The following is a 25,783-nucleotide window of genomic DNA, read 5'->3' on the forward strand; positions in this document are numbered from 1 at the left end:
GTCACCCATTTAAGCTACCTTTTGTCATTAAATATCACTTTTTTCCTAGTTTTTGCCCATTTTAGACACTTCTTGTTGCCACCTTTATCCAATTTTTGCCCTTTTTCATGCTATTTGTTGCCTTTTTCATCTATTTAAGCTACCTGTTGCCATTAAATACCGCTTGCTTCATCCTTTTTTTTTTTTTTTTTTTTTTTGCCAGTTTTGGCCACTTCTTTTTGCCACTACATCCAATTTTGCCCTTTTTCACCCATTTCAGCTACCTTTTGCTACTAAATACCACTTGTTTCTTATTTTTTTACCCATATTTGCCACTCTTGACTGCTTTTTGCCCATTTTAGTCACTTTTCACTCATTTTTTTGCCACATTTGGATCATTTTGTGTCACCAATAACTCATTTTTTGTCACTTTTCACCCATTTTTGGTAGTTTCTGACCCCTTTTACACTTTTCCTCTCCATTCTCACCCTTTTCACCCATTTTTGTTGCTTTTTGACCATGTTTTTCCCCAAATTTCACCCATTTAAGCTAAATTTTGTCATTAAATACAACTTTTTTCCTAGTTTCTGCCCATTTTAGCCACTTCATGTGTCCACTTTTATCCCATTTTTCACCTTTTTAGGTTCCATTTTTCACCCATTTCAGCTACCTTTTGCTACTAAGTACCACTTGTTCCTTATTTTTTTGCCCATATTTGCCACTCTTGACTGATTTTTGTCCATTTTAGTCACTTTTCACTCATTTTCTTGCCACATCTGGATCATTTTATGTCACCTATAACTAATTTTTTGTTAGTTCTCACTCATTTTTGGTACTTTCTGACCCCTTTTCCTCCCCATTCTCACCCTTTTTTGTTGCTTTTTGACCATTTTTCCCCAAATGTCACCCATTTCAGTGAAATTTTGTCATTAAATACCACTTTTTTCCAGTTTTTCCCATTTTAGCCACTTCTCGTTGCCACTTTTATCCCACCTGCCACCTTTAGCTTATTGTTATTGTACTTGAATCTGCTTCACCGCTTAGACTTTCTCTTGCACGGGTATTTTTCAATGATTTGGCTCTTTGGTTGAGCAGGGTTGAGTCACACTGCTGTAAACTTTCTTTTTAATGAGCGTTACCTGTGAAAACATAACATCAAGCTTACTGATTTTAAATCTTGCCGATCCTCTCCTCTGAAACCGTATTTCTATGCATCTTAATAACGGGATATTTTGCCCATCCCTAGCTGAAGGCGCAAAGACGGGTCCTGAACGCAGAGGCTTCTGCGCTCACTGCTGAGGCTTCTTCACAGGAGAGTCGTGTTCGGAGGAAACTGCTTCATTTGACGTCAAAAGGATGTGTGAATGGCTTCACCTTGCCTTCTGCATGTGCTGCTGTGACAGAAAAGGGACCAGAGCTGCCAGATCTTACCAGAAATCTTCATCAAACAATTAACCTGCTAGACAGCCGCGGAGCGTTCCAACCACCCCAGACTGTAACATCTGATGATATTTTAAACTTTCATTGATGCTCGGCTGCTCCAAACTCGTTGTGAATTCATGATTTAGTTGTGGAGGGGAGAGAGCGACGCTGCTGCATCCCGCTGCTGACAGAGAGACCACTTGTACCGCCGTCACAACTGTGCCAAGAGACAGCGAGTCTTTGGACCCGACCGGCATATCAATCAGAGTCCCGGAGAGCGGCTCGCTGCGTTCACACCGGCGCTAAAAGGCATTGTCTGCGTGTCTGTGTGCGTGGGGAGCAGAGACGGGGGGGAAATGGCACTTTATTCGTCAACAGCAACAGTCAGTGGCAAACAAATGTAAAGCCCCAGTTTGTCTTGTCTTTGCGCACCGGCGAAGAGGCGCAGGAGCCGCAGGATCATCGATTCGCGCTTGGAGATCTTGCGCTGCGTATGTGACAAGAGCGGAGAGGAAGCGGGGAAACACTGGGGTTTAGGGTGCTTCATCCCAAACGAGAGACTCGATTCTTTTCACCATGGACGCCAGGATGCTGTATTTGCTCGTTTTTTCTGCGGCATTTTTCGCCGGGCTGCAGTGCGCCTCACCAAGGACCACAGCGGGGATGGACGTCCCCACAGCCGGCTTCAGCAACATCAGCAGCGGCGGCGGCAGCAGCGGGGAAACAGGGGGCAAACGAGACTTAAACCAAACCATAAACTCCAGGCTTAAGAGGAAAACACTGGCTGTGGATTTTGCCGTTCCCTCTCTGTTGCGCTATTACCTTGCGGAGTTCATAAAAAGACCGCTAAATGGAGACTGCCAGACTTTCAGTGGATGTTACACTGTGCGCGCAAACTTGAAAATGCACTGCATACCTCTGCAGAAAACCATAGCTACTTTTGTGGACCCAAAGGACTCTGCACTGAGGAACATGTCTGCTGAAGGACAGCTCCCCTTCTTCCAGAAGCGGCCGCTGTCCAAAGTTCTGAAATTGGGCTTAACGAAAGCCAGCAGGAAATCAAACCAAGTTGTGGTGGAAATAGGAGAGGATATAGTGAAGACGGGATGCGGAGGGTTGTCTGTGTTCGAGGAGGCCCCGGTGCTCACGCTGGAAATGGACCTCACAACTATTCTGGAGTGGTGGTTAGGGGCAGAGGGAGGCCGGCTAAGGGTCCGGCTCATGCCCGAGAAGAAAGCGCAAGTGCCCGGGATAGAGGATCGTTACACCGCGGCTATACGCGCTGCAGACCCCCGTCTCTTCCTTCAGATATCCTCTCGGGGTGAGTTCCTCTCTCTCTCTTTCCTTCTCCTTGTGGGGAGAATGGGGTTGGATGTGTCACAGTGCGCATCACAGCCAAACCATAGGGCTCTGTTTCATAATGTTCACGTTAGGGCTGGGAAATCAATCTCAATTTGACAGATCTGTTGATAAATTATCAAAGACAATGATGGAGTTAATGATGAGTTAGGGATGGGCGATGTGGACCAAAAATCACATCAAGCCATACTCCTACCTGTTTGCAACAGAAAAAGAAGCCCTGCATGCCCAGATCAACAACTGCAGACACATTCCTATAAACTCTCTAAATCAGTGGTTCCCAACCTTTTTTCCTCAGGCTCCCCCCAGACCCACTCGGAAAAAGTACACAGCATTTGAAATTGTTTTCATCCACAAAATCCCAACATAGCAGACCTACATAGACTTGTTCTTGACTAAAGATCTATGTCCAAACTATCCATTATTATTACAGTGCATTAGGACCACTTTTGGAAAAAACAAAGACTAATTTCAAGAAGAAAAAATCAAGTTAAAAAAATGTATTCATAAAAAAATAAACATTTTTATGACTTTAAAAGTAAATAGTAAAAAGTACAGTAAAGTAAAAAGTAAAAAGTAAAGATCCCTAAACCCTGGAAAAGAATTTTTAAGATTATAAAGCCCAAAAGTCAAAATCTGACCACTGTTCTCAGTTTGGTTTCTTGTAGATTTTTGACTTTACACTGTTGTAAAGTTCGGATGTGAAAAACTTTTAAACTTAAAAAAAAAGATTTGAGTTTCTATGGTTAATTTTAGATGTTTTAAATTCTGAAATTTTGATTTTTTCTTGTAAATTCCAGACTTTTGAAACACTATAATGTTGTAAATATAAGACTTTATTATCTCAAAAATGTAGCTTCTCCTTATATTTTAATCTTTTAGGTTGGCCCCTATTGTACAGTAGGTTTGTAATCATGTTTTTTTTGTTGTTGTTTTAAATGAACATCTAATTTTGACAATGTCAGAGCAGACAGGGTCCCGTGCCCCCCCTAGGGGTCCCCGGACCCCAGGTTGGGAACCACTGCTCTAAATTGTGCAACAAAGCATTGGACGCTTACCATGCAGTGAGATTATAACCATTTCCCAGGAGATTCCTGCACTCGTTGCCACTTCCAACCACTTTCCCACATGTTGCCAACATATTTGCGCAACTTTGACCATGCTATTTCTCCTGTGCTGAAAATATGACTTACATTTCTGCCTTTTTTGATACCACCAATCATTAAACTCAAGGACATTTGATCCTTTTCATGTTCTGGAAGTTTGCAATGCAAATATGTGGAAATGTTTCCAATGGTTTTGCACAGTTTGGATTGTTTTACTGCAAATTTTGGGAATTAAAATAATTTTTTTCCTGGCATTGGACGTCTATGGCTTCTATTTTTGTTGCTGTGGTATTTCCTAGAGTGAAATCAAACTTTTTCATTCTGGTATAGATTGTTTTGTGTTGAGATTGGTTGCCACAGAGAGTGAGAGTGTCTTTGATGCAACTTCCTGTGAAAATGATTCATAAGAATGAAAAGGATGCACATTTCACTGCAGGATTGTTAGTTTTCATCTTATTTTGGAATGGTGGCTGGAGTGTGTGATCACAAGTGTTTCCAGATTAAAAATGGTGACAGCCAATCCCAGTCTCCCCTATCTCCCCCGCTTCTCCCTCGCACTCATCCGACCTGATTCATGTTGCTCCGTCACGGTTGTGAGTCGAGATCTGCTGTGATTAATTTTTGATGTTTGAGTCCGGTGTGCCTAAACATGCGTTGCTTTTGTGAACGAGGGTAAAGAAATGTCAGCACATGCAGAAAAGCTGGTATCTTCAACGGCCCCGATGGGAAAATAATGACTGGTGTATGCTTGTGTGAGAGCGTGTGTGCAAGGCTTTGGGGATCCATGCATTTGAGTCTTCTGCTGTGATCCAGCGGACTCTCCAGACTCCTGCTTCATTATTGATGCACACAGCAGCGCTCGGAGACGAACTGCATGTTGATTTAAATCCCAAACACTTTGATTATTTCTAGTACGGGATCCATGCTGATACATGCGCCATCTTCAGAGGTTACTATCGTTAGCAGTTCTAAGAAGTTAATTATTATTTCATTGGAGAGAAAAGAGGCCCCAATGCCTGATTACAGAATGCCTTTATAATGTATAAAGCCTATACACTGAGATGTTTAAGTTGGAAAAGGCCCCAGCAGAACTCCCTTTGCCTCCATTGGTTTCTCCTTACGGATACCTTCCTAATTCCCTCAGCCACAAGGTTGGAAATTTAAGAGAGAGAGGTTTATTTTGATTAGGCACAAATTAAGCCGTTATCTCCAAGAAAGCTTTAGCACTCAATACTCAAGGGTCCTTCCCTCGTTCTTCTGAGCATCGGCACAATCAGTATAATTGCTTAATCACTTTGATGAGAGAGGCTGGCCCAGAAAAATGCAACAGAACCGATCAGACAAAAGTAAAGCAGAGGCCCCTCCAGGCAGGAAGCTGCTAGAGTAAGGGAGAAAGCCTCCCTGCATGTGTGCATGAATGTGGAGTAGTATTAACTGTGTTGCGTAGGCTGACTGTATTTTGCTCTCATTGTTTTATATCAAATACTGCAGCATGTGCAGTGTTAAGATCGTTAAGACTGCGCGTTTTAAGAGTGAATGCAAACATGTGTCATGCTCTGAAAACTGTTGTAGATAAGCAGATGAGTGGACCTCCCCTGCAGCTCCCAGCAGGCTCTCTAACAACACAGCTGGTCGTGTTTGCAGGTGGGAAGCCAGCAGGGGGATGATGTACTGTGGCTGTTTCTTAGTGCACCCTCATCTCATCACAACCATCGAGGTGCTCTGTGGTAAATTATTGAACCATAAAGCGACACCAGCGGAGCTGCTACGGATCAAACTGGTTGTGCTGGGTAGCTTCCAGCTGTGAGTGTGTGTAAATGTGTGAATGAGCAATCAGTGTTTGTGCTTGGCAGGCATGCTCTTGAAAAACAAAGGTTTTAAAACTACAAAGCGCTTTAGCTTGGTTTGATGCTGAAACACATGTGGCTCTAAAGTCTCAACTGGCATTTGTGTTGTGTTGTTTATCTGACAAAGCGTAACCAAGGTAACAATTCATGATACGGTACACCATCATGTGATGAATCTGGGAAGTGTTGACCATGGGATGACTACTGATGGGATGAAAAATAACAGTGATCAAACTGCAAACATTTGGTAGTAATGGGGAGTCAGCTGGTTGCACACAAGTATGATTGAACTGGTGGAGGAGCAGCCACATTTTTAAAACAACAGCGACAATAGTAAGGCAGTGGAACTGTGCTATATCCTATATGTGACCAGATTGATACCTGAACTTTCGTTTGAGTTGCTAGTTGCTAAGTTAAAAACCAGAGTCTTTATTTTAGATAACCTGAGGATGAGCGAGTAACCCCCTGTGAGTTTATCAACACTAAAGTTGGCATTACTACTAGGTCCTAGGTGCTTGGCCTCGATTTCGAGATTTTGAGGCCTTCTGAGCAGCAGCAGAATTAATCATGAGTTCCAGACTCTGGTGGTGGTGGCTGGAGACTCGCAGAGACCGGATGTGTGAAGAGCTGAAGGCTGATGATTCTGCAAAGAAAGGCCATGATTGGGAGGTGGAGGGGAGCATGAAATGTCAGCATGAAAGAGCAAGGGGATCAAAAGAATCCTGTTTAAAAACGGAGCAGAACAATGCTATTGGTTAAAAAAGCCCAGCCGATTTCCCAGCAACGTTCTGACAGAGACAGCCCCGAAAAAGCCAGAAGACATTGTGGAAGCTAATACCTACTATCTGAAATTATGCTAGAGCTTCATGAAGGAGGAAATGAATGAGTCATTAACTACCAGTCAACCAGGAAGTGACTGTGGAATTAACTCCTTACAACCCTTAGGTAACATGAAGATGGTGATTAACTCCTGATCAAATGTTGTGTTTTATTTTTTATGATTACTTGAGAGATAACGACTTTTAAAAGGTTCTCACAATTAAGCAAAGCTATTAGGTAATGAAGGAAGACCTAACTGCTTGTGAACCATTGGCTTAAATTATTTTCCTACTCTCCCCCTCTGACAGATACAAATATTTTCAGGCCCCCTACCACTTGCGGTATGTAAACAAATGTTAATATATTATCTGTTGTAGACTCATTGATAGCATTCAATTTTCCTGAAAGTCCTCTCAAACATGTTGCTTTTCTTTGGGGATGTACACAAATGGCTGGTATTATCTGGTATTAAACAAACAGATGGATCCCTGCGGCGGGCTCCAGAATTCCCAGTTGATTGAGAACAAATTATCAACATTTTTTTATAAGTTCAGGCCCGCAATCCCAGCCAAATGCTCTATTTAAACTGTGATGCAGCTAGTATACTCTGTTGCTGTTCTTAATAACTGTTGCCAAGCTGCCACAGTGGTCTGTAATCCAATACAAAACAACTGCTAACGCTTTCACCACCAGTAGCATCTTGTTGGAGCAGTGTGGTTTAGCTTTTTAGCCTATATAAAGGGGACAAAGTTGTCCATAAGCTGTTTCAGGTTAACTCCATAACTGAAGTACTGAGTGATGATGTTCAGCTCAGGAATGTGAATGTCGACCTGCAGTAAGGATCTAAGGCATCAGCGCTAGCACTGCTAACTTTAGCCACATTCTGCAAACCAACGGTGCATTGTTACAATATGACCTAGTGTTACCGTTGCAGTGTGAAGTTGGTTTATATAATGTATTATTTTATTGACTTTAGAATAGTCGGTTAAATGCATTCATATTATGCGTTTAATCGGACGGAAAATTATACACCTAAGAAATTAAGCTTGGTACTAGCTCATGCAGGACACGTTAGCCATACGCCCTGCTATGATCAGCTTACAGCCAACTGATCCCAATCATCACCCCCCAACTTCCACAGCCAATCACAGCGCTTTCTCTTAACACAGCGGTGTATTTGAATATGATGCACTTCTCACTAATCCCTGCTTGCACTAATGCAGATGCCCCACACTGCTGCTGCAGGTAAAGCTTAACCTCCTCCACCCCAGCCTCCTTTATAGCTTAAAGCTTCACCTGCATATGCAGATTCAGGCTACAATGAATTAATTACTATTGAACTAATTTTATTGTATTCAAAACACAATGTCATAAATGTATCTGTCCAGGGGTTTGTAGCCATGGGCTCACTGGACAGATAAAGCATGCTGCTTGACTAACCCAGGGAGCTTCTTTAGAGCAGAGCCTTCTCCACCAACTAAAACTGTACATCCATTTTGCAATAAAATGCAAACATAAATGTGTGCAGGAGTTGTCCTGAATGAATCACATTATACTATAATGTGCCTTTTTCTTTTTAGTCTTTTCACACTCTGCCCCTGCCATGACACTGGAGAAACCCCCCCCCCCCCCACACACACACACACACCCCCACACACCCCCACCCCCCCCCACCCCCACACACACACACACACTCCGGGGGGGGGGGCATGGCCCATTCTGGGAAGTACTAATGTGGGATAACCAGCAATAACTTAACACTTTTTGCACTAATAAAACAAAAGTTAGTAGTTAACACTTCATCTACAGCGCATAATTAGTTATTTTATGGTCACTTACAAACTGAGTTATAAAATATGATAAATAATGCTTTAGGAAAGCAATCATGAAGCATTAGTAAAGCTTAAAAAGAGATATTTTGGTGTTTAATTAAGTTGGGTTGTCTAAGGTGTTTGGCAATAGTTGTGGCATTAGCCTCCAGGGATTCCAGTGTGCTTTGCCCCTTTAAATAGTATGTGCTTTGGGAAGCTAGGCTATACAGCACTACAGATGGGTACCAGTCCATGAGTTTGACATCAAAATGTGCCAAAAAAACAATGTTAGCTCAATTGAACAATATATTAAACATTTATGGAAGCTTTTTAATCTCCCCCAGAAAGCCTCTGTGATTGGCACTATTTTGCTCTGCAAGCTTCGGCCACTGGCCAAGCGCTCTTCCACCTCAGCGTATCTCTATTTTGGATCAGCTGTTTTGGCATGCAGGCTTCAACAGAAACAACAGTTAAACTAAAAGTAGTTCTCTCAGCTCATTTTCCACCCTCAAGCTGACACAATGTTTTCATAAAGTAAAACATAATGTGCTGATTGTATTTTGTCTTGTTTTCTGCCATTAGGAGTATAAAGTCAGTCATAAACTTACATGAATGACAAATTTCCATTTAGCTCTTCTGATCAGGTCGCTTTTTTTCCAATTTATCCTCAGAAAGTTGATGAAGTTGTGTAAACACCAGCGTTCAGGTGGGGAACTCTGAAAGGGGAGTGATGCAGGCTGCAGACGTCTGTGAAATGTTGTCCTCTATTAGAAATGTCCTGTAGAAGTATTGTAAAGTTCAGCTTGAGACATCTACAGCTCTCCATATTCATACACATTGGCTCCCATTTTGCACACCTACACTACCAGGTAACTTGCGATCTCTCCTGCTCACGTCTTTTCTAAGTATCTCTGCCCATTTCTGTGTACCTTAATGTAAAGTGTTGCTGAGATACCTACTCCCTCCTCACTTCATCCATGTACTCGGTTTTCTTTTATTCCTTTCTTTTCTTTGATGGATATGTGTAATGCATTTCCCTGCAGGCATCTTAACTTAATACAGCTTGAGGTTTGTTAGAAGCTTTAGTTTTTTTCCATAGGGGACCTAAGCTGGATTTTTCTCTCTGAAATGCATGAGGTACATTTTGCATGGCTGTTAAAGCGCTGGAGGATGCAGGGTAATAATGATGTATTTCTGACAGGGTTATCAGACTGTAAAATACCTCTATTTGTCATTCAGGGGGGTAGTTACAAAAGCCTTAATTCAGGGGGCTTGTTGATATCTGTATTTATTTATAGACTGAAAAATCTATGCTGTGGCAAAGGAGTGCACATTTTTAGAGAGTTTGAGGAGTAATCAACAGGGGGGAATCTGACCCCAAATTGGCATCATATCTTGTAGGGTGTATGCCACCAGAGATTTGCCAACTAGCTGCAAATTAGTAATGTTGCCTTGACCTAGCACTGCTTGCTTGGTAACGTCAGTGGATGAAGTTTAAAAATAAAAACTAGTTTACCTGTCAGACTGAAAAGAGAGATGGAGTACTAGTTTAGCTCAAATGTCCACCCCCAGCACTGGTCACTGAGTCGAATCCCAACCTGGCGCATATTTTGATGCATGTCTTTCCCTCCTCTCTTATCCTCCCTTATCTATCCTATGAGAAGAAGCCACTCAATAATTTATTGAAAAAAGTGATTAAATAGCTGGTGTTAACCACTCCAAAAGGCTAGCTTCATAGCTGAATAAGCCAATGAGTGCTAATAAATGTCATCCCATGAATGATCAGTTGCTGAGATTTCGGATGCACCATAATGGCTGCAATAGATTGTTGTAATCTGTGTTGTATTGGTTAGAATTTATTTGTTGATGCTCAATTGTTCTGTATTTTATGGTGCTGTAGTGAGGTCAAGAGGAGAGGCACTCAGGAGGGCAGTTAAACATTTCCTCCTTTGGATTTTCCTGGTACTGTCCGCACTAAATTCTATCCTTAGGCAGTCATCTGCAATCAAGCTACTCAAAGAAAGCCTCATTTAGTAAATAATGGAAGAATCCACCAGTGACAAATACATATCGCTTCATATACTATGTACACTAATAGATTTCTGTAATGGGATGGAAGTGCAAAGTGAGCAGCTCTCATTTGAATTAGCGGGCTGTCATCCATTGTTTATGACAACCATCATCATTTGCCTGATTTTATATCCCATCCATTTGTTATCCACAAATTGATCATGTCTTTAATCATCAAGGAAGTCTGCTGCTCAGAGGAGCAGGGAGAGACTTCCTGGAGGAAGCTTCAGCAGGGAAATAAAAAGAGCATCCATTCTTTTGAAATCTATGATGGAGGGGAGCATTGAAACCACATTACCACGGTGACTTTTTATCGCACTACGGCAAGAAAAGGAAAAATAACAGCATGGTTTGTGCAACTATGTAGGGAGAAACACACTTTCTGAGTTCATTTTATCTTTCATATTTGTTTTATGTGACAAAAAGTTGCGATAAGAACTCGCCACATCTTGGGGAAACAGACCTGCAAATTGGGAGAAATGTGTCTCACTTAAAATCTGACGGCACATAGCCCCGAGCCTCACAAGTTTACACTTGTTAGGATCTATAATAATGTTTATGCTGTTGTTTTGACTTTTTAAATGCTCATGATATGAAGCCTTTCATTCTGATTAATACTGTCACCTCACATAACACCTGGACATACAGGTCAGCTGACCTGGTGTCTGTTTGAATGTATTGATTGCTGTGTGACAGATGGATTACTTAACCATGTTGTTTAACTTCTACAACAGGATACAGTGTTATTTTAGCATGTCAGGTTATCCATCCATCCATCCAACCATTTTGTATACTACTTATCTCGTTGAGGGTTGCAGGGATCCTATCCCAGCTGTCATTGGGCTACACCCTGGACTGGTCGCCAGTCGAATGCAGGGCTGTCAGGTTATTCTGCTGTTTCTTATCTCTACCTGAGGAGGGAGTTTATCAGTTGACATGGAAATGGCACAGGTATAATTGGTCAAAACACTGATCAGAGGATAGCTGTTGTATTATTTTAGAATGATTCAGCATTAATTTACCCAAGGCGGGCCACAAGAGGCCCAGTCAAACAGGGGTCCTATAGAGGTCAGTAAAATCATGGGGAAGTTAATCTGTGATGACCATATTCTATTTTCATCTGAAAATAACCACTCTTATCAAGGCAAAAACTATTTTTTCAGTATCTAGGTAACAGTATAAAGAATTCATCAATATGTAATACTCTTAAAACAAAATTAAAATGGATAATAAATGGCAAATGGGTTAAGAGAGGCAAAAATAGGTTAGAAGTGCCAAAAATATGGTAACAGAGGTGAAAAATAGGTGGAAAAAAGGTAGAGAAAAATGGTGTAAATGGGAAAGACTGACAAATAATAATAGAGTTGTGGAATGCCTTTAAATGTGGCTAAAATGGGCAGAAAAAATGCCAAAAAGGTAGTAGTAGTGGCAAAAATTGGTAAACAGATGTAACAGTAGGTGGAAAGTACAGCATAATGGCATAGAAGTGGTAAAAATGAGCAGAAAAGGTAGTAAAATAGGGTTTAAAAGATAAGTTTTTAAAATGTCCTTTTATATTTTTATAATTTTTTTAATCTATGGTTTTGTATTTTATTGACTTTATAATGTTTTTGGTTGCTCTACTAAATTGATTTTATTTCCTCAGTTTGTCTTATTCCATTCCTATCTTTCGTTCTTGCTGTTTTTTGTCGATCTTTGCTGTCTGTCTGTTGCTTGTAAAGCACTTTGGGCTACATATCTTATGTATGAAAGGTACACATAAATAAAGTTGAGTTGAGTTTTGTTTAAAAGTAGGAAAAATGGCTTAAAGATGCTAAAATGGGTGGATGGGTGAAATAGGATGTAAAGGTGGCAAAAATGGGTTAAAAGAGGCAGAAATGGTCAGAAAAAAATTTGATAAAATGCCAAAAGCGGTTTTGAAGTGTCAAAAATGAGCATTAAAACATGTGGAAAGGGGTTAAAATGAGGCAAAAATGAGTAAAAAGTTTTCAAAATAGATGAAAAGTGCCAAATAAAATTACCAAAAATAAGTGGGAAAAAAAAAAAAGTGGCACTAATAAATTATTTCAGCACCAGAACCCAACTGTAGCTTAACGCACTTTACAGCTTCATAATGAAGGAACTGTTAGCAAGGACATGCTAGCGGGCAGGCCTGAATGTACCATAAGACAAGATAAGACAAGATAAGACAAGATAAGATAAGATAAGATCAGATCAGATCAGATCAGATCAGATCAGATAAGATCAGATAAGATAAGATATTCCTTTCTTAGTCCCACAAGGGAAAATTCCAAATTTACAGCAGCAATAGTGATGTTAATAAAGCACACAAGAGAGTAAACAGTGCATTTAATTAGTACAATGATTAAATACAAAATAAGAAATATAAAAATGTAACTTACATAATAAAATATTATCAATAGTATTTACAGCTGTTATGTGCATGTTGGATATATTACAGATTGGAAATTGGGGATATTTATTCTTATTTCTTTATTATTTATTTACAATATTTATTGGTGAGTAATGTGAATTCTGTATACCAACAGGTGTTCAGAGTCAGAATTAGGGGAACAGTATAATCATGCTTTTAAAGTTTCACATGTAAAAAGCACTAAAAATGCCACTGTTACCTTACTACAGGATTTTCCATTCTGCTTGGACTTGGTGGCTAGAGAGTCTATTTAGTACATATTAAAATTGTGTGGTTATGTAATTACATTTGTATGTTTTGGAGAAAACCACAGTGTCTGTGTTTCAAACATTAGGTGATGAATGCTACTCCTGGCCAATAAAATCAATGAAGACTGGGCATGGTATGTGGCTGATTCACCTCTGCTCAGCTTGATTAATTTTCCCCTTTATTCATTGAATTTGCTGTGGTTTCCAGCTTATTTGATCATGCTTTTATTGGCAGTCATGGTATGCATTAGCATTTTTATGATTCTGTTTGAATTTTGCTTTTATGATAAAGCTGCCTTATCTTACATGTGGCCTGTAGATTAAGATCCTGCATGGAGTCAGATGTCTTTAGAATATATTCACGGTAAATTGCATATATTCATGGTAAGATTAGGGATTAAACAGGGTTTTTTCTTCAAATGTATCATTTTTTTCTAACAACATGAATCACAAGCAAGTATCGGCACAAGTGATAAAATCAGCTTACATATAAGTGTCCTGACAGCCCACGATTTACAGCATGATGGGAAGCACCATTTTAACCCTAACCTCTCATTCCTGTTTCTTTTTCTGTCGCTCACATTGACATGGAAGGAAAAAGAGAGACTGATGAGGCATTTGTTCTGTCCTATATTCTTTCTTTCACTTTTCCCACTCAGCAGATCTTGTTAGCTTGTTTTAAAAAGTGGAGATCGTTGTGCATTGATAACATCTAACTTGTTTTTACACTGTCAAATTGTTGGTCAATTAAAAGCACCGCACTTCCGTTTTCCAAAAGTGTTAGATATCTTACTGTTTGCAAGGGTAGACTGAATTTCACAGGGCAGAGAATTGAATATTTAATGGATGAAGTGTGAAAAGCAAGTGTCCAATGTGTGATGCAAAGTGAAATCTGATGCGTGCATGCTGTTTGGCAAGCTGATACCATAATCAGATGACCAGAGAGTGTAGACATGATGTATTTACTCGCCAACAAGCAAGGACAAGTATTTTACTGTGCAGCCAAAGGTGTTGATTTCATTGCATACATTACCTGATCAAAACCTAAACTCTATGGGTCCAATTCACCATTATCTCCTCAGAATTTGTCTTAAAGTGGTGCTAAAGAAGGTTTCTGAATTCCACATATTAAGGGAGAACACATGTTTCAAGGTGACAACCCTTTCTGGTCTTGCACTGCAAGCGCTCTCAAATCACTTTGCATATAGTTCATGATGTCCCCGCTTTACAAAAGTGTTTCTGCCTCAGTTGTTTCATGATTAGCAATGGCTTGGAGATTAAGGGGGACTGCAGGGCCGTGTGCAAACACAGAAGGCACATATGAAAGAGGAGTAGCACATAGAAAAGGTGTAGCAAGATATCAGGAATGTCCAAATTAATATAAACTATTTAAACACTTTTAAACTCTAAAAAGTGTAAGTATTTGAGTGTTTGTTGAAGTAATATGATATCCTGCATAATTCTAACCCAGTTTTGTGCTTTAGTGGACTATTTCAACTTGAAATTGCACGTAGTTAAAAGGTCAAACTATGAGCTCACACCACAGTTTCCTCGGTGCTTAATCTGCAGTTTTACCTGAATGCCTTTGGGTGTTAGACACTTTTGCACCATGAATGAAGTTACCTACTCTGTTCGAGAAGTTTGGACCAACTAACACAGAATAAGAAGGATGTACTGAACTTTCTGAAGGTACATTTTCTTAATTCAGTCTTTCACTGTAAGACTGAACAGCTGAGAGCTGTTAGAAAATTGTAGTGTCAACAAAAATCCAAAAGAGTTACTCACCCCTACACTATTTTCGAGTTTTTTTTAAATTGAACAATACTCAATCACTCCAAGTATTCTTTGTGATTATACCCAGATTATTTGACGATCTTCCTTTAATCAGTAGAGTTTTCCCAGAATGCCTTTTGGCACTAGACACTTTTGCACCATGAGTAAAGTTACTGACCCAGGTAGAGAAGTCCCCCTTGTGGGGAGCAATCAAAATGCACGGTGAATGATATACTGAACATGATGGGAGAGGATTTCTCACTTCAGTGTGCACCATTTAATGACTTTCACTTATAGCTACTTGAGTAGGCTTACCTTGAGTGGCATAGATGTAAAACTGCAATGGTTTAAGTAAAGTGGTGACTGGACTCAAAACAAGAAATACTATGGCCTTGACAGTTCTGAAGTGGATGTGGGGCTGATGGAAATACAACTGAGACAGGCCGATTTAATTCCATATTAAGCAGCAGTAGTGGTTATTAGATGTTCCTTACAAACACTTAAATTAGATGATTTTTGTTCAGATATTGCTGTCAGCAGAAACAGCATTTATTTCATTGTAATAAGAATGGGTGTATTCAGATAAGATAAACATAGTTAAATTGAAAGAATATAATTGGATTGAAATCCACATTTATTCTAAAAACTGCTGTTGTTAAATGATGACACATTATTTAAACAATCAAAAGGAATATGAAGGAAGGTTTCTTTTGTTTTACATAAGAGTTTTTAGAAAAAAATTAATTCTTATGATATGCCCAGTTTTTTTTTAATTATTTTTACAGTTACATTTAAAGACAGCAGAATTAAAAGTCAGTATATGTTTTTTATTCAACAATATAAAGATGCTGCATTGATTAACTGTTTAAATGTTAAATGCTTTTCTTAATTTAGCATTTTTGAGTGCTGATGAGTGCAAAACTATTACTTTAATTGTGTTGTTTCAGCTTGTGCATGTAGTGCATAAGATCAAACAATAAACCTGACCTAATTGTTAGAATCTTCTTAAAAACTGCAAAAGTGGGGTTTAAAGGTCACATATTATGCAAAATACACTTTTCAAGCTTTTCTAACAAAAATATGTGCCCCCGGCTTGTCCATAATCACCCCAAGAATCAGAACCCCCACCCCCACACACTCTTTCGCCACCTTTCTCCTTCCCAGTGTGTGCTTAATCAAGCCAATCTCAGGTTTTCCTCTCATGATGTCATGTGGGGAGTTAGCACCGCTCCCAGGTTAGGTTGGTCCTCCCTGCTTTGAAGAAAGTTCTGCTATCCTCTCCTGATTGACAGTCAGGAGACCCACCTCCACACCTGGAGAGAGGTGTGGTCAGGGGCGGAGTCAGACAGCTCACTAACACTTAAAGCTACAGACGCTCGTTCTGAGCAGGGCTGGAACAGAGGGGGTTTAGACATGCAAAAATCCAATACTGGAGTGTTTTTTCAGCAGCAGACTTCACAGGCATGTTCTGGGGCCTTTGAGACCAAAATAAATTTGTCCTAAAGAGGTAAAATATGAGACCTTTAAGATCAGAACTGTTGTTGAATATGGCATGTTCTCTCTCCTGTCATGTTTTCTCTTTGAAATGCCTCTAAAGGGTTAATGATGCAGATAAACCAGGCATGTGTAGGTCATTTGCCCCAAAAGCATAAAATATGTGCGTGAAAGAACCTCCAAGTAAAAGATGAAAAATAAAAAAATACAACTGAGGAGACTGTCTTGCAATTTTTCTAAGTTGTCACTTTCTATCAGTTTACCTTTCAAGTCACGGACTGAAATCTGGCTTTTCCCTCCTTCTTCTGGATGTTAAAAGAGAGGAGGAGTGACAGTAGCCATGAGGCACACAGAAGTTTCAAACCCCTGCAGGTGGACTCCCTCTCTCTCTAAGCCTCACGCTTTATGCTCGCCGCTCCCTGCAGGATTACCGTGTTGTGTGTTTGCAGAGTCGCAGTTATTATCATAAGCGGTTATTACAGTATGAGTTTCTAAAAGGCAAGACTGTGTTTACACACTGTTTATGCACAGGCACACACAAGCACAGAATACTTCACAAACACATGAACGCACCTGTTGTTGTTGTACCACATGCACCTTCCTGCCACAGTCGTGCTCTCCCTCCTCCGTATTAAATGACTCAACTCAGAGCTCCAATGTGTTTCCACTCTATCAGCTTCCTCCTCCTCCTGATTGGCCAATGTTTGGCATTTTTTCTCTGTAATGTGTGTTCTACTCTTGTTTCTCCCGCCTCTGGTAAGATGCAAGCTATTAGCATGAAATAAATACCAGCCGTGGCACCAGGAATAATTTGACGATCAGGCAAACGTGCCTACGGGAATCAAAGCATTAAACTCGGCACAGTACATTCATACATACTTGCCCTATGGGGGAGATCATTAATGAGGAATGCTATGAGTTATGGTTTAGGAGAAGGGGAAAACAGCGCAGGGCAGGTGCGATAAAGAGTTGACCTCTACTTTATTAACCTCTGTTATGTTCACCAAGCGGTGCCATAAATAGGCTGCAAGAGAATCATTTAATGATGTCAGCACAGGAAGCAGGAGAAAGAGGAGACCCCTCTGCTTCATTAACGGGTGCATACCTGCTGCTGAGCTCTTTAAGATGCTCATGATTCTCAGCGCTCCATTAGCAAAAGGAGTCTTCAAAAATGTGCCCAGCAGGATGTCAGTGAAGTAAAAGACTGCCATCATGATGTGAATCAGGGCTTCTTTCCTCATGTTTGCCCCTCAGCTCTGCCCTAAATGCAAACACACAGTCATGATTTTCTGTTGAGCATCCCCGTCTTCTTTAAGAGGCTTAAAAGCACAATCCCTGTGTGTGGATGTTTTAGCTGTTAGGCAAATATCACAGTTCCTTCTGAGTCATAAAGAAAGTCAACAGTAAATTTATAATGTTAGATTACATGCTGAGTGCTTGTTTACCACACATTGCTGGTGGCTTTTTTGGAAGAGGTTTTTCCTCAAAAGATGGATGCTCTTTTAATTTTCCACATCCCCAAATGCTTTTCTCTTTTCTCCTGACAAAAGAGCTGCCACCTATTAGCCTCAAGAGAAGAACATTTCAGTGAGGTAGTGAATAGATTAGGTTTGTGTGTTTGTGACTGAGTGTGCTCCATTCACAAATTAACAAAAAGCTTTACTTGTTGCTTTTCTGTTTTTTTTTTTTTTTATTGGTTCTTTCAAAGCTTTCTGGGGCCCTGCCTAACTGGGAGCCCATGGAGGTCTGCAAAATCATGGTTCATGTAAAGTTAAGCAGTGATAATATTTATTTATTTCTTTTTTTAACCTTAATAATAACCACCCTTATCAAAGCTACATTTTTTAAATCCATTTTGGCCAAAGTCTACAGCCTTCTCTAAAATATAACATCTTTTTCCTTAAAACAGAATTACCTACCTTAAATTAAACCATTCGGAAAGTAAAGTCAGACTCCATAGCTAAGCCATGATTTGCACAAATGCCAGAAAATAAAGAAGAAGCAGAGACAACTTTAAGGTATTAGTAATAAATAACGGTGACAAAAAAGGAACAACTGAGCAAAAAGTAGCAAAGAATGGCAACAATAGTGGCAAAGATAGGTTTGAAATAGCAAAAATAGGCGTAAAACATAGTGAAAAACAAATAAAAGTGGCAAAAATGGAATAGAATTATTATTATTATTATTATTATTATTATTATTATTATTATTATTAAAAAGACTGGATGAAGTTCCTTTTCTTTTAACCTCCCAAGTCCCTGCATGCACACATGAGAGCATCACATTTTAGATTTCCTACATTGTAATAATTTTTGCTTTTAGAATTTTTGGAACATCCACTGAATTTTAGTCATTTATTTAAAATACCTGGAGAATTTGGTATAACTTCAAGGAAATTTCATAGATATTTGGAATATAAATTGAGAATCTTTAAGTATTTCAAAGGAAAATTTGTGACATTTGAATATATTTGAGTTCCATTGCAGTGTTAATTTTACAGCTATTTTTAGTTTTAGTCTCAGTCTTAGTCCCCAAATTTAATTCCCTTTAGTTTTAGTCACATTTTAGTCATTTCAACCCTATTTATTTTTAGTCTAGTTTAAGTTGACGAAAACTTTAAAACATTTTAGTCTAGTTTTAGTCCATTTGTAGGCCTTACATTTCAGTCTTTACTTTTAGACCTAGTATTTATTCTCTTGCCTAAATCTGGTACCAAATCTGTGCCTTGCCAGACCTTGGGTCCCTGCTTTCAACAGCTGAGTGGCAGAAGAGGTGTGTTGTATTTTGACATATTTTACACACATTGGAGCAATATTATGGATTTCCAACGTCTGATGAAAACTTAACTGATTTACATCTTTGTCTGCTTTAAGTCATCTTGATGAAACCTAACTTACTTTTTGTCAGTTCTAGTCATCAGAGGTCTATTTTTGGCTAGTCTTAGTCTGGTATTTTGAATGGAATCAAGGCTGTTCATGAACACTTTTAGTCATATTTTTTGGACTTAACACTGTTCCAGTTTTGGGGGCAATTTGCTGTGAAAATGTGGGGTACTTTCATGGGAAACTGGGACAATTTTTGGTTGTTTGTTTGGATTTTCAAGTGTTCATGTTTAAATTCAGTAAATGTATTTTATATATAAGTTTTTTGTTTGTTTTTGAGGATTTGATGTGAAAATTTTAGGGTTTTTATGGCAACTTGTTTTTTTTTTTTTTTTGGCAATTTGATAATTTAGGTTGGGGATGTGAACCTTTAACGTTTCCAGAATTTTTATGGAAATATGGTGAATTTTTAAAAAATGTTTGGTGGAATTCCCTGTCATTTTCACGCAATCTTGGGGAATCTATTTATACATATTTTGGGAATTTTGGAGGGATTTGTTTGACATTTTTCAGGAATTTAGTACATGGAAATGTTTGGTATTTTATTACTGGAATGTTTCGGCTTCATTAAAAAGTTTAAAGTTGAAACATTTGGGGAACTACTGAAAAAATATTAAAGAAATTACAATTTTTTATGGGATTTTTTAAAAGTATGTTTTTCCAGGTTTTTTGGGGGGAAATTTCTTTGGTATTTGGTCCGTCCTGACAGAGATGGCTTCTCATAGTAGAGGTCTAGATGGAGTGTCTGCAGCCAGACTCCTTTCATTTCAGCTAAGGTGTTACTCTTGAATGGTTTAAGTGTCACAGAATCTCAGAGAAGACTTAAAGTTATAAGTTTGATGGCTGCTAGAAACTGTTAATATGGAGGCGGAAGCCTCCAGTAAAGTAGCCTTCTGGATTCTTCTACTAGACATCATCTCCTTAAGACTTTCAATAGTCTGAACCAAAGGTGCTTTGGAAAGTTCAACAGGCACTTTGTCCCAGGCTCTGGTGAAAATTTACACAACTTCTCTCAATGCATGATGCATTGATGCCCGTGTCTAGTTTATGCCTTGACATATATGAGCTTTAATCTGCATTTTACATCTATAAATATATATTTTTATTACAGTTTTTCTTTATTCACTTTACTCATATTTATTTGATGCTGTTTATAGGTCACTAGCATCATTTAGATTGTGTTCGAGTGGCATAGAGTAGGTCAGGGTATCACTTTATACTTTAATCTTTAATTCAATCCCCCTTTGTTAAATAACACTACTTGATCCCATGAATAAAAAAAAGAAAACATTACAGACTTGTGTGTATTGACAATAAAAGTTTGGACGATTATAGCCGCATAGTGAGAATGAAATCCATTGAGAGATATTTGAATTAGGACTTCCTGGACTTTGAGATGAATTTTATGCCAGATGTGAACAGCTGTTCCCAGAGCTGCTTACATGTAAGCATTCAGTGCACATGTTAATGCCAGATGAAAACAGCATCTAGTCATCAGTCTGTTACCTCACAGGAAACATTAACACACTGTTCTGCTGATCTGGCCTGTCTGTGTGAATGTAAAGGTTGTCAGTAGGGGTGGGACAAAAAATCGATACACTGAAATATCGCAATACTTCCTGGCATGATATTGTATCGATATTTTAAAATGCAGTATCGATATTTAATTAATTAGCTAATTATGCACTGTGTTGGTGTGGTAGTTTGTGGTGTAATTTCACCCCCTGACCGCTAGTTGGCGGCAGGCATCGCTAGCTGGCAGTTGACTCTTGCCTCTTCTCTCTTGAGACAACGAGATCACACGAGACTTCCGGTCTGCATGAGCCGGTTGCTTGTACCTACCCAGCAGAGCGACTTCTGCTGCATTCATAGTGGCTGTGTAGACTTATTTTGGCTTCCAAAACATTAAAGACAGCACAAACTTAGACAGGAGTTAGACAGTCGTTTGCAAGATATGCCACGCCAGAGTAAAATACTGAGACAACACAACGAATCTACTAGTTAGGCATCATAGCGTTAGCGCTACAGCTAACGGCTAACGTCAACAAACAAGCCCGTTGAAGCTACCGCTGGTCTCTACTCGTGCAACCATAATCACAGTCGTATTATTTGTAAGGACCTGTCCCATGTAGTGTCGTTAAGAATGACGGCTTCGGTAACACAAGAAAGAAATACTGGCCTGTCACGTCGCCCTCCGCAAAACACAGTCCATCAGTCTTAAAGCTGGACGTGACGATCAGCTCGTCTCCCATAATCTAATCCCTCCACAAACACATTATGTGATGACATAAAAAGATGATAAAATATGAAATATAAAGGACTGGAGTACATTCGCTCTATAATAATTTATTCCCCTTTTCTTAAAAAAAAAAAAAAATCACGGTAGCATTTTAATTCAGTGCAACAAATGGGGAAAATCCTCATCTTCAGATTGAACAAAGATAGGTAAAATGCGAGATGATGCAGGACTATATATTTTTTAAATAGCTTAATTCTACATTGTTAAATTCGATATTAACTTAAAATTACATAATAAGTTATACATATATATACTACACACATATGTATAGACTTTATGCACTTCATATTCAGTATTTAGCTCAGTCTGTGTCAAATTCTGTGAAATTGATACTAAATTGTTGTGAATAAACTGAGAAATCCTGCACTTGACCATTTTATGACTATTTTGTATTCACTAGTTAGACATATTTTGTGATGTATCATTATACACATGTGATGTGTATTTTTCCTGATATAGTCTGTAGGCATCATTATCATTCATCTTTTTCACTGGTGTTTAAAAAGCTAACTAAAGATTGCAAAAAATCGGCAATATCGTAGAATCGCAATTTAAATCGAATCGACACCTAAAAAATCGTAAAAAATTGAATCGGGAGAAAAGTGAATCGTCCCAGCCCTAGTTGTCAGTGTTAGTGTAAGAGTGTTAGATCTGTGACAAGCTGGGGAAATTCTGCCTATGGACTGACTTAAGCTGGGAAATGGGAAAACTGGGCCTGTGATCTGCAGGTAAATGTGACATGATTAGATAGTGAGAGTGACTGCGAGTAGATGTAGCCCTAATATGTGCAGCCTTTAGTATTATCACACCTGAGCTCGCACTGAAACTCAAAGTTTAACCAGCCAGGCTTGGATCAAAATCATCATGACTTCTATGTCAGGGCAACCATGAAACCCCATCTTCTACCAACATTATCCGAGCTCGACCATACACTGTACAAAAGCTGTTTTAACCCCCTGTATAAGGACGCACTCACGATAGACAATCAGTGACCAAGCATGCTTGACCCTAAACAGTTTGTTTGACCGGTGTGAGTGCTCTGCACAGTGCAAGCATGGAACACGTCCCTGTCTCTTGCATGGATAGAAGAGGTGTAACATGACTCATGCACAAGCACCAGCATGATTAAGCAATGGTGGCATGAAATGAAAAACCGACACAACACTCTGAAGCAAATGGTGCACTGTTAGAGAAACTAACCTGACCAGATTGACTCAAAATAAGCCCCAAAGTCAGTAAAATTACTGTCATGGTGTCTGTGTCATCCCCCTGCCAGTTTAGACGAACCATGAGTCTTGTAAACTGCATGTTTCTGGATGATGTATCGATGCTCAGGCCTGGTTGGGCTTTGATCAGTGTGAGTGCAGGCCAAAGGGGGATAAGTGTGCTTCAGCAGGGTGCAGGGCAACTGGCCCTAGTGTGCCCTGAAGGAAGTGGTATAAAGGATGCGTTTTTAACCACTGTGACGGCTCCACTTCAGCGTTGTTTTCTTCTATAGACAGTCGGAAAAAATTGAGACACGTCAGCATAACAGTGCAGAGGTTTGCTGAGGAAGTCAGCTGCACCACAATATAACAGATCTCAACTCATGTAGGGTAAATATGAACACTGACATGACCTCCATCTTTTGTTTTATACATAGGTTTGCAAATCATGCTTTTTCTCGTCTTACTATACGACTTTCACTCCCTCTCAGGATCTCAGGGGGCTGGAGGTGATTCCAGCTGTCATTTGCTGGGAGGCAGGGTAGACCCTGGACTGGTCGCTGGTCAGTCACAGGGCTGACATGTAGAAAAACAAGGTCACACCCACACCTAAAGATGATACAGAGCCACCAGTTAACCTAATGAGTGTGTCTTTGAGCTGTGGGGAGAACCCTGAGTTCCTGGAGGGAGACTACACGTGCAAATTCTACTCCAAAATGTCCTGTTTGCCAAGAAATTTAAAAATTGTGCAGCCCTGCTTTTCTTCATTTTCATCTGAAATTACACAATATTATCATCAATTTAAAATAGTCACCAAATCAACACAATTGCGAAGCTTAAGGTAGTTTTTGTTGTTTTTAGGTTGCCTAAATAGCAGAATGACTTAAATTGTTGCTGAAAAATCTTGTGGATCATTTGAAATAAATTCTAAATTATGTATCTTTTTTTAATCGTTGTCCTATTTTCCTTACATACTGCTATCAGCCTTTGTAGACTAATGCCATTGTGTGATGTGTCATTATTCTCAATGGACATAAGCAGGAGCAAACACAGCCAAAATGAGCCTAAATGCTGCTTGATGATAGAGTGCACTTGCTGACCTTTCATTTAGTCCATCCAGGTGGGAGGCTGCAGAGTCACAGGAAAAGTGGCATGAACTCACAAGTGAGTGTGTCGACTCATGCCAATCAATGCGACTTCTGACATTTAAAGCTTGTATCAATCAGTCACTAACGGGGAAATCAATAGCAAGTCAGAATGACATGCCACTTTATTATTTATGCATTTCTATGATCAATTCACTCGAGGAGTCAGCCTTGTGTCATGGCGCCCCAGCGGATCTGCAAGGCCGTGCCCAGCTGATCAATACTGCAAGTTGAACTGAGTATGATCAAGTGCACGTGTCACAGCATTAGCAGTTAACAAGGTTCCATTTCATAAGAGAGATGCAGAAGAGATTGCAAACAAATCTGCTCTGCTGCAGCTCCAGTCAGGGACTTATTACTCTGTACAAATAAGAATGACATGTCACAGCTTCTACAATGTAAATACAAATATTTTATTGCATTTTGCCATTTGTGCTACTTGAGAATCAGTGCAGCTTGGCTGATCTAACTTAGTGAAGTTTAATATCAGTACAACACCACACAATCACCAAACACTGTCTAGCATGCAGTATTTGTTGGCTTTGAGCAAGCAGAAAGATCAGGTGTTAAAAATTTAAGCCAGTGCAGAGGTGCAAAAAATTTGCAGGTTCTCAAGTGTCTACTTGAAGCTGGCTGCAAAATCCCACAGTCCCATTAACACCAGTGTTAAAAATGCCTGATGGTACAGTAGAGATTAACATATGTGAAGCTTGCTTCAATTTGCTTATTTCTGTATTGTCACACACTGCACAGGGGTTGATTTTTTTAATAACTCATCCATTTTGGCTTTATTTAGTCTAGAGGGTTTTCAGGGATGTGGCTTATTAGACTGGCTGTGCTGTAGATAACTTTGGAGGTCAGAGGCCTGCCTCTGCTGCATCTACACCTCTTCTGTCATGTTACAGTTGGCTTGAGAGCTGGTAGGCATTGATGAGAAAGACTTCAGAAACCAGTGGGTGACATCACAGAGACTATTTCCATTTCTATACAGTCTATATCTTCATGTGAGTTAAACCAGTGTAAAAAAAAGACATCCTTAAACAAGTAAAATTAGAAATTGCTATCAAGGACAGGGGCAACCATATCCATGGTCCCACCCATGTAAGAAGGCCATAGACCTGAGTGGAGCAGTCGAAGCAAATGAGAACCACAAATAAGCACAGATCCATGGGGAAAAAAAATGTCTTATGCTGTTTAATGTTGGAATAGAAATCAAAAACCCTGTATATCTACAGGATAGTGTTGTAGAAGAGGCTCTTTAAGCAAAATGATGTCAGTTGTTTATATATTAGCAGCACTTGTACTTATAGTGATGTACTTTGGTTTAACATGTCACACAATGATTTAAATGATTACTAAGGTTTTAATTCCATTCAGTCATTAGAGTCCAGTTCTACATCAGTATGGTGTTGTTTGGCTTGCTAATGATTGCTTACATCTTTTATAGCTGTGGTTTGTGTCCTTGTTGGCTAGACAGAACGTACAGTTGTGTTGTGGTGCCATTGTGGCACTCTGGTTATTTATATTAATATGACAATGCTGAAAGCTATTAGAGTTGTAGTTATTGTATTGGTCCCCCTACTATTTTTCTGGCCAAATCAAATTTATTTAGATGTTTGTTGTCACTTTACACAGGATAAACTCACCTGCTTAAGCCTAAAGTGCCAGCAAGGTGATTTTCAGTTTGGCCAGTAGGTGTCAGTACTTGCACAATTATGTTATCAACTGATGCTACTCTCCTAGTTTAGCAGAAGGTGAACTAAGTTGTGACCAGTGTTGCCGACTTAGTGACTTTGTCGCTATACTAAGCGAGTTTTCAGCTCCCTCTAGTGACTCTTTTTCAAAAGAGTGAGTGGCGACAAATGTAGCGAATTTTTTTGTGTTATTGGA

At 39.5% G+C, this 25,783-nt stretch overlaps 1 protein-coding gene across 1 annotated transcript in view; it reads left to right on the top strand.

The window, feature by feature from the left end:
* Window positions 1-1,868: 1,868 nt before the first annotated feature.
* The window catches only part of alk (ALK receptor tyrosine kinase), a 755,603-nt gene continuing 731,688 nt past the window's right edge, over window positions 1,869-25,783 (top strand). Inside the window, exon 1 of the mRNA XM_041812830.1 lies at window positions 1,869-2,722. Coding sequence (XP_041668764.1) covers window positions 1,978-2,722 — 745 coding nt within the window. The 5' untranslated portion in view covers window positions 1,869-1,977. The remainder of the gene's footprint in view (window positions 2,723-25,783) is intronic.

The sequence above is a fragment of the Cheilinus undulatus genome, linkage group 18 (assembly GCF_018320785.1).
Source record: "Cheilinus undulatus linkage group 18, ASM1832078v1, whole genome shotgun sequence".
In the NCBI taxonomy this organism is placed as follows: Eukaryota; Metazoa; Chordata; class Actinopteri; order Labriformes; family Labridae; genus Cheilinus; species Cheilinus undulatus.